The sequence below is a fragment of the Vipera berus genome, assembly GCF_964194415.1.
Source record: "Vipera berus genome assembly, chromosome: Z".
In the NCBI taxonomy this organism is placed as follows: Eukaryota; Metazoa; Chordata; class Lepidosauria; order Squamata; family Viperidae; genus Vipera; species Vipera berus.
Genome location: NC_138205.1, coordinates 110,065,017 through 110,082,743, shown reverse-complemented (window position 1 = coordinate 110,082,743; position 17,727 = coordinate 110,065,017). Strand labels below are relative to the sequence as shown.

At 38.5% G+C, this 17,727-nt stretch overlaps 1 protein-coding gene across 6 annotated transcripts in view; it reads right to left on the bottom strand.

Annotated features, from left to right (window-relative positions):
• Window positions 1-17,727, bottom strand: part of CDK14 (cyclin dependent kinase 14) — a 289,922-nt gene that overhangs the window by 95,992 nt on the left and 176,203 nt on the right. For all 6 annotated transcript variants that reach the window (XM_081344348.1, XM_081344350.1, XM_081344345.1 and 3 more), the window contains one exon: window positions 10,212-10,260. In XM_081344348.1, the coding sequence (XP_081200474.1) occupies window positions 10,212-10,260 (49 nt within the window). The remainder of the gene's footprint in view (window positions 1-10,211; window positions 10,261-17,727) is intronic.

Here is a 17,727-nt window from a genome sequence, read left to right as displayed (position 1 = left end):
GCAGCTCACGGAGCAAAGGTGTAACATGGGAGTACCGGGAAACTCCCAAGACAACTCTCACGGCCGCATTCTGTACCAGTTGGAGCCTCCGAGCAGTCTTCAAGGGAAGTCCCATGTAGAGAGCGTTACAGTAGTCTAGGCGAGAGGTCACGAGCGCATGAGTGACCGTACACAAGGCCTCCCGGTCCAGATAGGGCCGCAACTGGCGCACCAGGCGAACCTGGGCAAAAGCCCCCCTAGTCACGGCCACTATGTGATCCTCCAAAGTGAGTCGTGAATCTAGGAGGACTCCCAAGTTGCGAGCCCTATCCACAGGGGGTAAAAGCTCACCCCCCATAGAAAGAGGTGGAACATCCCAGGTGTCTCGGGAAGCCGGAATGTACAGCCACTCAGTCTTGTCAGGGTTGAGTTGAAGTCTGTTCCTCCCCATCCAGACCCGAACCGCCTCCAGGCAACGGGACATCACAGCGAGGGCATCACTGGGGTGGTTTGGGATCGAAATAAAAAGTTGGGTATCATCAGCATATTGATGATACCCAACTCCAAAACCACGAATGATCTCACCCAGCGGTTTCATATAGATGTTGAACAGGAGAGGTGAGAGGACCGACCCCTGAGGAACTCCACAAGCGAGAGTCCTAGGGGTCGACCTCTGCCCCCCTGCCAACACCGACTGCGAGCGTCCCAGGAGATAGGAGGAGAACCACTGAAAAACCGTGCCTCCCACTCCCAATCCCCTGAGACGCTGCAGCAGGATACCATGGTCGATGGTATCGAAAGCCGCCGAGAGGTCTAATAGGACTAGGACAGAGGAATACCCCCTATCCCGAGCCCTCCAGAGATCATTCACCAGAGCGACCAATGCCGTCTCCGTGCTGTGCCCGGGCCTGAAACCCGATTGGTAAGGGTCCAGATAATCTGCTTCATCCAGGACCAGAGGGAGCTGATGCGCCACCACACTCTCAACAACCTTCGCAAGAAAGCGAAGGTTGGAGACTGGACGAAAGTTGTTCAATACAGCTGGGTCCAAGGCAGGCTTCTTGAGGAGAGGTCTCACCACCGCCTCCTTCAAGATGGTGGGGAAACAACCCTCACTCAAAGAAGCAGATATAACCGCCTGGAGCCAGCCTCGTGTCCTCTCCCTAGCTGCATAAACCAGCCAAGAAGGGCACGGGTCCAATAAACATGTGGTGGAACTCAGCTTCCCCATAATCCTGTCCACTTCATCAGGGGTCACAGAATCAAACTCCTCCCAGATAACATTGACAAGACCGCCTGTGTCCTGATCGTCAGACTCTGCCCAGCTGGAGTCCAAACCGGTCCGAATCCGAGCGATTTTATCCGACAGATGTTGACCAAACTCCTCGGCACGACCCTGCAAGGGATCCTCCCTCACCTCCTGATTAAGAAGGGAGCGAGTCACCCTAAACAAGGCGGCCGGGCGATTATCTGCGGACGCGATGAGGGTGGAGAAGTAATTACACCTCGCCTCCCTCATCGCAGCGAGATAAGACCTAATGTAGGTTCTTAACCGCAATCGGTCGGGTTCAGATCGGCTGGACCTCCAGCAGCTCTCTAGGCCCCGTTTCCGACGCTTCATCTCCCGGAGCTCCGCGGAGAACCATGGAGCTCGCTGGGATCTGCGCCGGGTCAGGGGCCGCAAGGGTACAACCCGGTCGAGTGCCTCAGTGGCTGCCCTTTCCCAGGCTTCCACTAAGGCATCCGCCGAGCTGTGAGCAATGGAGGCAGGTGGAGACCCCAGCGCCGCTTGGAATCTCTCAGGATCCATTAGGCGTCTGGGGCGGTACCATCTAGTTGGCTTTTCATGGCAAAGATACTGGAGTGGGTTGCCATTTCCTTCTCCAGTGGATCACGTTTTGTCAGAACTCTCGGCTATGACCTGTCCGTCTTGGGTGTCCCTGCACGGCATAGCTCATAGCTTCATTGAATTACGCAAGCCCCTTCGCCACTACAAGGCAGTAATCCATGAAGGGGAGGCAGTAAGATGGACTGACTGGCTGGCTGGCCAATTTGGACTTCAAATGATAATTGACTGAAATTTTTAAAATCTCAAAATAGATTGGACTATAAAGACCAATAAAATGATTACAAAGAAGGAACCAGTAAACCAGAAAATAGAAGGCTCAGAGAACAGATAATTGTTAGAAATAAAAGTATTATTATAACTAGAAAGATAAGATATGGAGCTAGAATACTATATTTTGGTATGAGAAGGGAAATATGAAAATGCCAAGAGGATCTGAATAAGGGAAACCTTTGGTTACCCAAAGAAAATTTACTATGAGAAAACTATAAGCAATAGAGATGGGATATTATATTATTTAACAGATGTTTGAATATGATTAAGAAAATAAATAACTGTTAGAAATAAAAGTATTATTATAACTAGAAGGATAGGATTTCTAACTAGATTATATCTTGTTATGAGATGGGAAATATGAAAATTCTAAAAAGGTTTGAATAAGGGAGGCTTTTGGTTACCCAAATATAATATATTATGAGAAAATTATAAGCAATAGAGATATTTTGAACATTGATGGGTTGTTTTTTTTTAAAAAGCGGGAACAAATGGATTTTAAGTGCAAATGCAATTGAGATACTTTTTGGCTAGAAAAGATATTATAGACTACAATATTGATATTATGTACAATACCATAAAAATATGATGAAAATGTCTATATTTAATTGTATATGTATTAACAGTAACAAAAATTGTATTTGCCCAGTGTGGAAAAATGCATGCCACCAGAAGAAGAGAGGATCAAAGAAGCGCTGGATGGTGTAGTATTCGAAGTAGACTGAGAAAGTTAATATATACCATTGAATGACCAATGGACCCAGACAACATGTTGTTTATTAAGTATTCATGATTGTAAAATTATAAAATTAATAAAATGTTTTAATTTTTTTAAACCCACTTCAGTTAGGCAAATACTGCTACTTAGACATGATATTCAGAGAAATAATTGACTTCCTAAAATTATACTTTACTAATGATACTGTAATATTATAGTTTTTGTCCAATTTGAATGCCCTGTGATCATAGCTGTGATCACAGCTATACTGACCTTGTATAACTCTGTGAAAATTAGAATATTTTCTATAAAAACTTGATGAATTTATAGGGATGTTTTTTCAAAAACATGTCTCTCTTATGATTATAAAAATGGTATTTTAAAGTCCAATACAACCAGGAATATAACCGCTTACAAATCAGATTTGTAGCCTTAGGATATGAAATTGACACAGTGCCTAAAAGAAAAAAAATATCAGTTCCCCTTGGAATCGCTCGCCTATTTGCCCTCCAGCAATGACAGGTGCACCAATACTCTAGTAAATTGCTTTATTCACATTATACTGCTGAATGAGCAACCTGGTCTATCTGAATGCTGTGGCAAGAGAAACAGCACTTTTTGGCAAGACACACTAACCAATATAACTGTTACCAAAAATAAATACTTTATAAAAGTGCTTTGGGGTTTTATTCTACCATCAAAATTTCCTTTATAAATTGCTTTTACTGAGTACTTCAAATTGACTGAATGGGGAATATAAACTATATTCATAGGCATCTGGTATAAGCCAAAATGATGACATATCTTTTGGCATCATTATGCAGATGAGATATATTGTGTTATGTATGTTGTAGAATTAGTATTATTTAGTTTTATTGGTATTTGTAGTAATAACCTAGACAAAATGGCTAAATAGTACATGAACATATTGCAGTGATGATGCTAAAACAAGAGGGATGGTTAAGGATATCATGCATATGAGGAAAAAACCATTAGGGAGATAATATTAAATAAGATTGGTCATAGAGAACATTCAGTCTGTTATTTTAATGCAAAATACCAAAAATTAATCCTACCAATTAGTGTTCAGACCTTGTTGTACCATCTCTGAAACTGCTTAAAATACTGGTTCAGTTTATTCCTGGCTTGTACCAAAATAGTGTTTCTGCTATTTCTATTCCCAAAATAAGGAATTCTATTTTAATCTCACTAAACAAAATAATAAACCAGATTCATAAAACATTGAGAATACATTTGTAGAGTCTTTGACATTTCCTGAGCTTGGTTGGTTGTTTGCATTACCCAACTAGGTAACATCATCAATGTGGTGTTTGCTCCCTATTTATTATATACTGAGAATATAATTCCCCAGTTAGGATGTAATAGGAAACCCTGCATTAATGCCAGCCAGAAGAGATATGCTGAAAGGTACTGCATAAAGAAGAAAGGAAAATTTAGGAAGTCAATTCCATAGCTCCCAGGAGAACTCCTAAATTGGAGGTAGAAATTGAAAGTTGGAATGTGGTTCCTGATCCTTAGAAGGTAAAACTCTGGGTTTAACTTAAGATATAGTGTATATTATATAATAATTAAATGAAAATAATTATATATGTCTGAGATGACTGTTTTTTATCACTGAAATGAAAATAGCAATATTGTTAATGATTTCAACTGAGATTATTTTGTTAACTGTTATTCAGCTAACACAAGTGCTCCCCCAAGTGTCCAAAGTATTATTTTAAATTTGATATAATTTATTTTAATGGAAAGCAAAGATTTATCTAAGTGACTGTGAGATAATAATTCAATATTTAATATGCTATACTTCAAGAAATTGAAGAAGAGTAATTGAAGATGTGAATAAGTAAAATTAATTTACACACACAAACACACACACACACACACTCCAGCTCCTGGATGGCAAATATAAAGATACCATTGGCTGAAAGACTCTGTCCCTGTGATTCTGGAGAGGTGGAAACCTTTGGATATATCCTTTTTCATTGCTCTTTTTTATAGACATTTAAACAAAATTTATTTTCCCAATAATTATTAGGTATCCTCATTGTTCCTATACTGTTTATGTTCAGTGGTTGCTTAAGATGTCACATAATGCAGATAGCTAGATTCTGCACAGCAGCACTAAAGATTTCTGGAATTTGATGAATAATCCGTTGTAACTGTTTTATACAATTAATGCACCAAATCTTTTGATGTTATTACTTTGTTGTATTTTAGTGCCTAGTAACTATAGACTTTTACAATATAAGGATTAATATTACATCATAGATTAGGCCGTGCTCTTGTTTAAGTGTAATCTAATTACTTCGCTGCCCTCATCGTGTCCGCAGATAATCGCCCAGCCGCCCTGTTTAGGGTGACTCGCTCTCTCCTTGATTGGGAGACGAGGGAGGAACCCTTACAGGGGCGGGCTGAGTTTAGTCATCATCTGGTGGACAGATCCAGACTGGTTTGGACTCTGACTGGGCAGAGTCTGACATGGAGGAATCAAGCAGTCTTGAGCATGTTATCTGGACTGAGTTCGACCCCGTTTCCCCCAATGACATGGACAGGATCATGAGGAGACTGAGCTCCACCACTTGTTTACTGGACCCGTGCCCCTCCTGGCTGGTTTATGCGGCCCGGGGAGGAGACACGAGGCTGGTTCCAGGCACTAATATCTGCTTCCTTGAAGGAGGGTATCTTTCCCGCCGCCTTGAAGGAGGCGGTGGTGAGACCCCTCCTCAAGAAGTCTGCCCTGGACCCGGCTGTTTTAAATAACTACCAACCGGTCTCCAACCTTCGCTTTTTGGCGAAGGTTGTTGAGAGTGTGGTGGCGCATCAGCTTCCTCTGTTCCTGGAGGAAACTGATTATCTTGACCCGTACCAATCGGGTTTCAGGCCCGGGTACAGCACGGAGACAGCATTGGTCACACTGGTGAATGATCTCTGGCAGGCTCGGGACAGGGGATGTTCCTCTGTCCTAGTCCTTTTAGACCTCTCAGTGGCTTTCGATACCATTGACCATGGTATCCTACTGCGGCGTCTCAGGGGGTTGGGAGTGGGAGGCACTGTTTTACGGTGGTTCTCCTCCTACCTCCTGGGTCGCTCACAGTAAGTGTTGATGGGAGGGCAGAGGTCCGCCCCGAGGTCTCTCGTTTGTGGAGTCCCTCAGGGGTCGGTCCTCTCTCCCCTCCTGTTCAACATCTACATGAAACCGCTGGGCGAGCTCATTCGTGGTTTCGGGGTGGGGTATCATCAGTACGCTGATGATACTCAACTTTTTCTTTCCACCCCGAACCAACCCAGTGATGCACTTGACATGATGTCCCGTTGCCTGGAGGCGGTCCGGGTTTGGATGGGGAGAAACAGGCTTCGTCTCAATCCTGCCAAGACTGAGTGGCTCTGCATACTGGCATCTCGGGTTAGCCAGGCTGTTCCATCATTAATGATGGGGCGTGAGGTGTTACCCCCCGTCAATAGGGCTCGCAACTTGGGCGTCTACATGGGGCTGCCCTTGAGGACCACTGGGAGGCTTCAACTGGTGCAGAATGCAGCCGCACGAGTTGTTATGGGAGTTTCCTGATACTCCCGTGTAACACCTCTTCTCCGTGAGCTGCATTGGCTTCCGGTTGCCCTCCGGGTGAGATTCAAGGTGCTGGTAATGACCTATAAAGCCCTAAATGGCTTGGGTCCGGATTATCTAAGGGAACACCTGCTGCCGGCATCAACTTTCCATCGTCCTGTGTGCTCCCACAGGGAGGGCCTTCTCAGGGTACTTTCAAGGAATGCCGGCGGGTTATTCCCAGGGGAAGGGCGTTCTCTGTGGGTGTGCCGGCCCTATGGAATCAACTTCCCACGGAACTCAGGACTGCCCCCGGCCTTCGCTCATTTCGCCGGGACTTGAAAACCCTGTTCTTTGAGCTGTTTGGCCCAGACTGAGGGGTTTTAATTTAATTTAATTTAATTGGGTTTTAGTTTAACTTCAGGGACTGTAATTTAATTAATAGTTTTAACTGATTTTAATTTTGTATGCTATGTATTTTAATTTTCCCTGTAAACCGCCCTGAGTCCTACGGGAATAGGGCGGTATATAAATTTAAATAATAAATAATAAATTAATAAATAGGTGCCAGACTATGATTTTAACATAGATTTTATTTGTTTTGTTATTTGTCATTATTTAGATCTATACCTACATCTAGAATCTTAACTAGATACTCTCTTAATATTTTTAATTGTCTTTGACTGTAATAAATATTTTTTGAAAGGCCTTGATTATGAGTACAACAGAACCATGCCCAAAGATCAAAGGTATTTATGATGCGCTGTATGCTTTTGCTTGCAAAAGCATATTTCCAGAAACATGACACCCCAAAGCTGTTCACGCCCATCTTATTTATTTACATGATCTATATTTGTTGTCTTTGAAAAACTCCCAGTAGTGTATATTCATAAAAAATAAAATAATGAAGCCATTCTAAGCAAAACAAAACTGAAACTATACCAAATAATGATATGTGAGCCAACCATTAAATCTTGAAAGCCTTACAAAGCAAATACCTTTAACTGTCTTCGTAAAATATAAAAAATCAGAGCCATCTGCATTTCTGGCAGAAGAGCATTTTAAGCAATACTTAGAAGTTCTATTTCTGGATATACCTTCAAAATCTTTAAAGAGAATAAAACTTAAAGCATTTTCCATTTGTTTAAATATATAGGATGGATATATTCCGTTGGCTAGAGACTGAAGGTATCTGCAACCCAAGCCATTTAAGATTTTTACATTAAAATAAGCACTTTGAAATGTACTAAAAATTATTTGTATGCAATGACCATACAGTCAGTGATACAAGGCTGTGGCAACTCTCATTTTGAACCAATTATAGTTTCAAAGGAAGACCATATATGTATAGTAATAGTCCAGCCTTAAGCCATTGTTACCAAGAACTTATCAGTAAAACTCTTAGTAGAATTATGGCATACAGCCATGTCAAACTAGTGACGTCATGTGACGCCGCACAACGTATCGGGACAGTTTTGCCATTGCCGGCAATGGGGTGGGCAGGGCTTCTGCATGATGCGTCCGGCCCTCAGGCCAGAATTTGACATCTATGACATACAGTGTTAAACCTGTAATTAGAAGATGTCTATATTAGTCTTAATTAATGACTAGTTTTGACAGGCAAAACCTACAAATCATACACACCACAGATATACATGTATCTATACAGATACATTGTACAATATTCTTGAAATTCATGGGATAGATGACTTTAGAATTAAAGTGATACTTTTTTTTTACAAATCAATTAGAACTGCTAACAGTTTACTAGCTCAACATCAAAATAGTTCTAGAGCAAACTTTGTGTTACAAAGAAAAGTATGGCAACAATATCATTAGCAGAAACTGTTTTTCATTACAGAAAAAGACATCAGATAAACATAAAATGGCCCAAGACATTCTAGGTTATAGTGCATCTCCCAAGTTACCAACTGCAATAATTTGGGATATAGAAAGTTTCATTTATATTATCTAAAACCAAAAAAACCCCAGTATAAACCAGCATACTGAAATATATAATAATGTAATTTCCTTGGGTGTCTCTCCACATATTCAGTTTAGGTAAAACTGTAATGTAAATGTGGAAGTTTTGATAATTACTTATCATCTGAAAGGTATTAATTTACTTTACCTTTTAAGGAAATTATTAGGATGCTATTCAGTGTAACTATGTACATTCTTCCTTTTAAGGTTATCTCATATGATAAATGAGAATATTTGGTTTGTATATAATTCAACCAATTCTAAGATAGCAAAAAATATCTAAAACATTTAGAAAATTCAGATACCAGGATTGTAAAAAATCTTTATTACCCAACACTAAAAATGTGTAATGAGGCATTTTATTCATCTTCCTTTCCTGTGAAAGCAACTGACATTTCACAGTTAAACTGGAGTATTTCACAGTACTAGTTTTGTGATTATTGTCCACCAAACTGGATGATTTTAAAAAAGGATAAGACAAATTCATTGAGGCTAAGAATACCAATACTCTCTCTCTCTCTCTCTCTCTCTCTCTCTCTCTCTCTCTCTCTCTCTCTCTCTCTCTCTCTCTCTCTCTCTCTCTCTCTCTCTCTCTCTCTCTCTCTCTCTCTCTCTCTCTCTCTCTCTCACACACACACACACACACACACACACACACGTACGTCAGAGACACTATATACTCACTCTATATTAGTATTAATTATACAAGAATCAGTTAGAGCAGGGGTGTCAAACTGCTGGCCCGTGGGCCGGATGTGTCATGCCAAAACTGCGCCCACCCCATTGCCGGCAATGGGAAAAAAGTCGCGATATGTTATGACACGTCATGTGACTTGCGAGTTTGACATCCCTGAGTTAGAGGATATAGCATATGTTGTGTCTGTAGACTTCCTAATAAGCACATGTTGTGTCTGTAGACTTCCTAATAAGCATCCAATCGAAACCTTTCTGACAGACCAGGGAAGCCTTCAGTTTAATTTAATACAGTTTTATATTCTGAATCACTCTTTTTCTCTCTCCTAAATGTACAGATCCAGTATATCAGCTGGCTCAATCATGCTAAATTTGGGAGAGAAAAATAATATTGATCACTTAATAGAAGCAGAATTAGCAATAGGCAGATACAATTATGCATTGCCTTACACATTTCATAAATACTTATATAACAATGAAAAATAATTTCCATTTTAACAGTTTTGATGGCACGTCCAAAGCAGTCCTGGATTTCAGTTATCTATCATCATTTAAATTTATCTCCAGGACAGGTGCTGTGCAATCCAATTCTTTCTGCAATAAGGAAGCTCTGCAGAGTATGTGGGCCATGTACACACACCAAGTACTAAGAACATAGAACATAATATTACATATTCTTTTTCAGTGGCTCCAGCTTGGATAGATGACCCATTCTTTTTTGCAGGTGCTTGTTTTTTGTAGATGCTTATGATGCTGGCTGCTGAATTTTCAGAGGCACAAGCAGTAGTACTATTTCAAACTATTATAAAGAGATTAGGGACTAGAAATAGTATTGTATAGAAGTACCATTTATTTGTTCCTTGAAAAGAATATCAACCAGTGGAAGTTAACTAATTCCATGCATGCCTTGTACTTTTAGCTAAAGAAAAACTCAGATGTGAAAAAGTTATTTTTAGGTAGTTATAAATGTCAAGCTACTTTTTTTGTCGTTTGTTAACCACTGGTTGAGAAATTTTATAAGCTAAATATTTGAATTAAACTTGGGACAGTATTCAGCATTAAAATACAGACAATGTTGTAAAATGAGAAGTACTTCCTAATTAATTAGCAAGAAATCAACAATATAGCTAGAATGGCTTAATTGAAAGACTTACTTATTCCAGGCTTGTCTAAGATTTTTAGCACTGTACTGTGTAAAGCGATCTGCAACAAAAAATAAGGACTTTTAATTTTATATTAAACATTTTCCTTTAATATGCTTACAATTAAAGGCAATGTTTACAAGCTAGCTAAAATATGCCGATAGTAAACAATAGCTTCTGCAATCAAATAACAAGAAAAGCAGAGAGTATCCCATTACTTGTAAAAATAAATCATCACCTAATTCCTAAAACCTAATAGTAGGTCTGCAGATTAGGCAAATGGAATCATCACTAGGAAATCATTTATAAGAACAATAGAGCAAAACAATATTGTTTATTAAATTTATTTAAGAATAAGTTTCTTTTCAGATATCTTGAAAAATGTTAATTCAAAGTAACTTCATGGAAACTGTATTGGAAACTATTAAATATTTAATACTATTCAATAATATCATTCAGTACTTTAATCTATCTGCCAAGATCTTGCACACATTAAACAACTTTGCAGAGACACAAGGATCCAATAGCATGTATCTTGTAATGTGGTGCTCTTTAGCAAAAATGCATTCAGAACATCACACATGTATGATTCAGGCTATCAGACTGAAGGCCTTCATATTCCAGTGTTTTATTCCTACAGTGACAAATCATAGCAGTTTCTCTTCATGTACATTCATATGACATTTTGATCATTGTATTGGAGGACATTAACATTGGTCCGTTGTTATGGAAAAATCATACCTTCTTTGTCCTCTTGGTCCTGTAGTTCTCCACAACTGCCCCCCTCCATTGCAGGGAGTTGGGCCTGTTAATCTACCAGACATGATTGGGTTTCACAAGGAAGTTGGATCACACAGCCGTTGATCAGACAGCACCTGTGCGGACTCAGCGTGATTGTGGATCATATAGAGTCCCTTTTCAAAAATCCATCTTTGGATCCACCTGTGTTAGATAACCTTCATATACTTTTAAACCTTCCCCTAGGCTCCTTTTAAATTTACATGAAACTGCTGGGGAGAGATAATCCAACAGTATGATATGGAGAAGTAGAACTCCTATCTGGCCATCCAGACATTGGTGTTTAGATGTTGATCCAGTGCTCGGAGGAAGTGGCTCCAACTCAACATGGCAAGATCAAGTGGGCGTGGATTTTTGGCTCCCATTGATCTGGTAAAGTGTCATTTCCAATTCTACAATCCCCCAGACAGACCTTGTGCATAATTTGGGGGCTTTCCTGGATTTGCAGCTCCTGCTTGATAGTTGCTGGAATCAACTGTAGCTAGAAGGGCCTTTGCCCAGATTTACAATGCATTCAGAAAGTATTCAGATCCCCTTCACTTTTGTCAATTTTGTTATGCTGCAGCCTGATTCTACAGTTGTTGAAATTCACTTTTTTCATTAATATACACTCATATATATACCCTATAATGTCAAAGTGAAAAGAGGTTAGAAATGTCTGTAAATTTACTAAAATATCACATTGGCATAAGTATTCAGACCCTTCACTCAATACTTTGTTGAACCAGGTAGCAATTGAGGCAGCAATTACAGCCTCAAGTCTTTTTGGGTATGATGTGACAAGCTTTATACACCTAGATTGGGGGATTTTCTGCTATTCTTCCTTGCAAATCCTCTCAAATTTAGTCAGGTTGGATAGCCATTTTCAGGTCTCTCCAGAGATGTTCAATAGAATTCAAATCAGAACCCTGGCTGGGCCACTATAGGACATTCACAGGGTTGTCCCTAAGACACCCCTGTGTTGTCTTGATGAGTGCTTAAGATCATTGTCATGTTGGAAAGTGAATCTTTGGTCCAGTCTAAGGTCCTGAGCGCTATGGAACAGGTTTTCATTGAGAATATTCCTGCACTTTACTCCATTCAGGTTTCCCCAACCCTGACCAGTCTCCCAGTCCCTGCTGCTGAAAAGCACCCCCACAGCATGATGCTGCCATCACCATGCTTCACTGTTGGGATGATACTGGGCAGGTGGTGAGTGGTACCTGTTTCTTTCAGACATACTGTTTAGAATTTAGACCAAACAGTTCAATCTTGGTTTCATCAGGGCAGAGAACCTAGTTCTTCACAATCTCAGAGTCCTTCAAGGGCTTTTTTGCAAACTTCAAGCAGGCTTTCTTATGTTTTGCACTGAGGGGAGACTTCTCTCCAGCCACTCCGCCATAAAGTCCAGATCAGTGGAGGGCTGCAATGATGGTTGTCCTTCTGGAATTGTGTCCCATCTCCACACAGGATCTCTGGAGCCCAGTCAGAGTGACCATCAAGTTCTTGGTCACCTCTCTTACTAATTTCTCCCACAATTTCTCAGTTTGTGTAGGCAACCAGCTCTTGGAAGAGTGCTGGTTGTGCCAAACATATTCCATTTGAGAATGATGAAGTTTCTGTGCTCTTAGGAACCTTCAGTGCAGCAGAAATTTTATTGTAGCCTTCCCCAGATCTGTGCCTTGCAGTAATCCTGTCTCTGAGCTCTACTGGCAGTTCCTTTGAACTCATGACTTTTGCTCTGCTACAGTATGCATTGTCAGCTGTGAGGCCTTCTATAGAGAGGTGTGTGCCTTTCCAAATCATCTCCAATCAATTTAATTTACCACAGCTCGACTACAAACAAGGTGGAGAAGCATGTCAACGAGTAAGAAAAATGGGAGGCATCTCAGCTAAATTTCAAGTGTTGATGGAAAGGGTTTGAATAATTATGCCAAACTGATATTTCAGTTTTTTCTTTTTATAAACTTATAGACATTTCTAAAATTCTGTTTTTACTTTCTCATTTTGGGGTACTGAGTGTAGATTAATGAGAAAAAAATGAATTTCAACAACTGTAGAATCAGGTGGCATAACAAAATTGACAAAAGTGAAAGGGATATGAATACTTTCTGAATGCACTGTAATATGATATTTAAGATATTGTGAATAATTAGTAATGATAATTTTCCACTCTATGTACATTTATTTTTATTCTTTGGTTTTATATCCTTGATAAATGAATTTCAAATTGAAATCAGATATATAATGTATGTAGAAACAAACTGGGAGGAATTGCTTATGTCTCTCTTTGGATAAAAAATATCTACAATTATAGTAATAACTTGTTTCTTTTCCCATAATAATAGACCAAGAAACAAAAGTTCTTTTTTGTATATACTTCCTAAATCACTACTATAAGACATTCAGTTCTAGTTATGTACTATTTCCTCTATGTAGGACATAATTCTTTCAGAATTACTAAAGAAAGAACTGTGCACATTTCTTGTACAATAGTAATGTAATGCTTAAGTATAATTGATAATACCATTTATATTATTGTTTTACATGTGCTGCCAGAGCTCAAGGCAGCATAAATTAAATTTTACAAGTATAGCCACTGAAATAGGGTTGTTCTGTCTCGAACAGAGTGATTTCTTTAAGGACACCTCTGAAAGTTGAACCTGTGTTTTTAATACCTTATTAGTCCTTGACTTGCAACAGTTCATTTAGTGACCGTTCAAAGTTACAATGGCACTGAAAAAAGTGACTTATGACTGTTTTTCACCCTTATGACTGTTGCAGCATCTCCAAGGTCACATGATCAAAATATAGAAGCTTGGCAACTGACTCATATTTGTGACTGTTACGGTGTCCCAGAGTTGTATGATCCCCTTTTGACAACAAAGTCAATGGGAAAGCCAGGTTCACTTAACCCATTACTAACTTAACAGCTGTAGTGATTAACAACTGTGGCAAGAAAGGTCGTATAATGGGTCAAAACTCACTTAACAATTGTCTCATTTAGCTACAGAATTTTTGGGCTCAATTGTGGTCATATGTCAAGGACTACCTGTACTACACTATTCTACATTAAGCAACTTTTTTCCCCCACTAGGCATCAATTTTTTCACTGGTAATTTGTGATCACAGGTTAAGTATGGCTACAGCCAAAATGGGTGAAGAAACTGCAATTTCTTATTGGAATCAGTTTCCTTCTTTTTGTTAATTTATTTCTTTTCCTCACAAGTAGCAGGCTTCAGGTGACAGAGACATATTTTTGTTAGCAGTTGTATTTAAGAAGTTGTGTTAATTGTAAGAGAACTTCTTTGAAACCAACCAGGTTTTGGTATAGTTTCTATGCAGAACAATTATATTATGCAATTTATCAGAATGGAAAATGCTCAAGCATTGTATTGAATCATATTGGACAAAGGTTGAGATATTTTTAAATTCAAGGTGCTAATAATGTTCAGATTAAAATATTTTAATTAAATCACAATGAATGCTGCAAACAATCAATTAGATTGCCAGTAATTATTTTTAGTACGATGGGCATATAAGACCTTAACTGAAAGGAACCTTTTTGGCCTTTCATGGTGAGTAGTGGATTTGGATCACATGTACATAATCATATCAAAAAATATCCCACTGATAGACATATGATCACACATAGAACAGTGAAGAAAGAAAACTCTTTTCATCTCTCTCCCCATGAATTCAACCTGTCCTCCATTTTAATAGGTTGCTATGGGATATCAAGCATACACATTGCTGCAGTGAACAAGGTGCCTTGGGTTCTGAAAGTAGTAAAAATTGCTCTAGTAGTTTCGTTGAAAACTTTTTAGGACCAAGCACTGAAGTTTCCCACTGTGGCTGGCACATTAGCTGCCTTATTAAAAGGTCAATTTAAAAACAGCAGGTAGAAATAGAAGGTAGAGAACTGGAATCACCTGTAGCAGGATTTGGTCCTGGCAAGAACATACCAAGGAATTGAGTAATTTTGAGAAAACATGAAACATATGAATAGGAATTTTTAGTAAACATAATATTTTACTAATTTTTAAATAATCATAATATTTACTGTTACAGATAGACAGTATTACTTAAATAAAAGAATGGTAACTTTGCTTTTTTGTAGCTCAGTGGTTAAGGCTTGTCAGCTGGAAAGCTGGCAACGCAAGTTCCAGATCCAAGTGCCACGAGACAGGGTAATCTTCGGACCGTGCTGGCTCAATGGCCTTGAAACCGAGATGAGCACCACCCACTATAGTTGGTTACTACTAGCAGAGTAAATCTGCAGGGATTCCTTTATCTTTTTAACTTTACTTTTCCCTTAAGTTCTCAACTTGCAAAGATCACTGTTTCAAAGCTAAGTTCAAGTGATAACAGGCAAAGTATTAAAATTTTGAAGTATACAATTACTTCAAAAAGTTAACATTTCATTTTAATTTTATTTTTAAAGCTCTTCAATACACAAAACATTATATGCATACAAACATTATGCAGTATAGTATCATTAAACAATAACAGATCAGAACTGCTTCCTGACTGCCACCTAGCATCAAAGCACTTTTCTCTTCTTAAATCAAGTACTACACATGAAAGTAAAAGAACATATTCATTCATTCAGAAATACCATTAGCACTCCTCACAAAATTAAACAGTAGTCTTAGAAAGCTACAAGGTTTCCTTCCAAATGAATTTCACATTTTTCTAATTATAATTTTATTTTTAAAAAACAGATCTTTTAATGTTCCTAGAAATTTAATATTTTATGGGAAAAATGCATATTTATATCATTTTAAAAGTCTTTTATATTACAGGGCAGTTGGGAAGAATGAATATTTTAAAAAATAATAATCAGAAAGTAATAACAATGGATTTTTAGCTGGCTGACAAACTGTACTCAACGAGTAGTCCCAATGGTATATCCACGTGGAGAGAAGTAAGCAGTGGGGTACCACAAGGCTCCATCTTGGGCCCAGTACTCTTCAATATCTTCATCAATGACTTATATCAGGGAATAGAAGGGGAACTAATCAAATTTGCCAATGACACTAAACTGGCAGGAATAGCCAAACTCCCCAGAAGACAAACTCAGGATTCAAAAAGATCTTGACAAACTTGAACAATGGACCCTATCCAACAAAATGAGTTTTAATGTGAAGAAAAACAAAGTTTTACATTTAGGCCGGAAAAAATCAAAGATATAAGTACAGATTAGATAAGACCTGGCCCAAAAACAGTAACTGTGAGAGGGACCTTGGAGTCCAAGTGGACAATCACTTGACTATGAGCCAGCAATGTGCAGCAGTGGCCAAAAAAGCTAATACAATCCTGGGTTGTATAAACAGAGGCATAGAATCAAGATCACACAAAGTATTAGTAATGCTTTATAAAACCCTAGTGAGACCACACCTGGAATACTGCAATCAATTTTGGTCACCATACTACAAAAAAGATGTTAAGACCTTGGAAAATGTTCAGAGAAGAGCAACTAAGATGATCCAAGGCCTGGAGACTAAAACATATGAAGAACGGCTGCAGGACTTGGGTAGTCTAAATAAAAGAAGAAATAGGGGTGACAGGATAGCAGTATTCCAGTATTTGAGAAGATGGGGTCAAATTATTCTCCAAAGAACCAGGGGGCAGGACAAGAAACAATAATTGGAAACTGATCAAAGAAAGAAGCAACCTGGAATTAAGGAGGAGAAAATTCCTAACAATGAGAATAATTAGCCAGTGGAACAACTTGCCTTCAGAAATCGTGGATGCTCCATCACTGGAGGTTTTTAAGAAGAGACTAGACAGTCACTTGTCTGAGATGGTATAGGTTCTCCTGCTTGAGTGGGGGGTTGGACTAGAAGACCTCCAAGGTCCCTTCTAGCTCTATTCTATTCTATTCTATTCTATTCTATTCTATTCTATTCTATTCTATTCTATTCTATTCTATTCTATTCTATTCTATTCTATTCTATTCTATTCTATTCTATTCCATTCCATTCCATTCCATTCCATTCCTATTCCTATTCCTATTCCTATTCCTATTCCTATTTATTTGATAAGGACTATATCACAGTGTTTTTTTTTCAGAAGACCAAAGCAATATGTAACATTTCTTCCTTCATTTTTTCCCTGCAGCAAAACTGTTTAGGAGATTTGGTTGAGAGAAAAGAATTGGCTCAATGAGTATTTTGGAAAATATTTTTGAAAACAAGAAGAGCAAAACCATAGGTGAGAATGATTACACTTACAAAATCAAGCCAGATTTCAAACTCTGTCCCAATTCACATTCTATGAGTTGTCTGAGGTTATAAAAATAATAACCATAAGTATTTCATTAATATTCTTTAAAAGATAGCTCTTTAGGAAAATGAATTATTAACATTTCAACAGAAACACAAGACATAAAGCATGGGAAGAAACATTAATTCCAGTCACATTTTGGGAAACTATTATAAAATATTTAATTTATATAGAATGAAAGATATAAGCACTGCAAGTTTTGTTTAGAATAATTTTTTGCTTATCTAACAGACGTTTTAAAACTATTTAATATTTAGTGTACTTTGCCCATAAAAGTTAACAGTGTTGAAAAGAAGAAAAGTATTACATCAACAAATAATATTAATATAGATAATAATTCAAACAATAATTTTGAACCTGGTGACACAATGGTTAGAATGCAGTATTGCAAGCAAACTCAGCCCAAAGTCTTGAGTTCAATTCTGATGGGGCTCAAGGTTGACTAAGCCTTCCATCCTTCCGA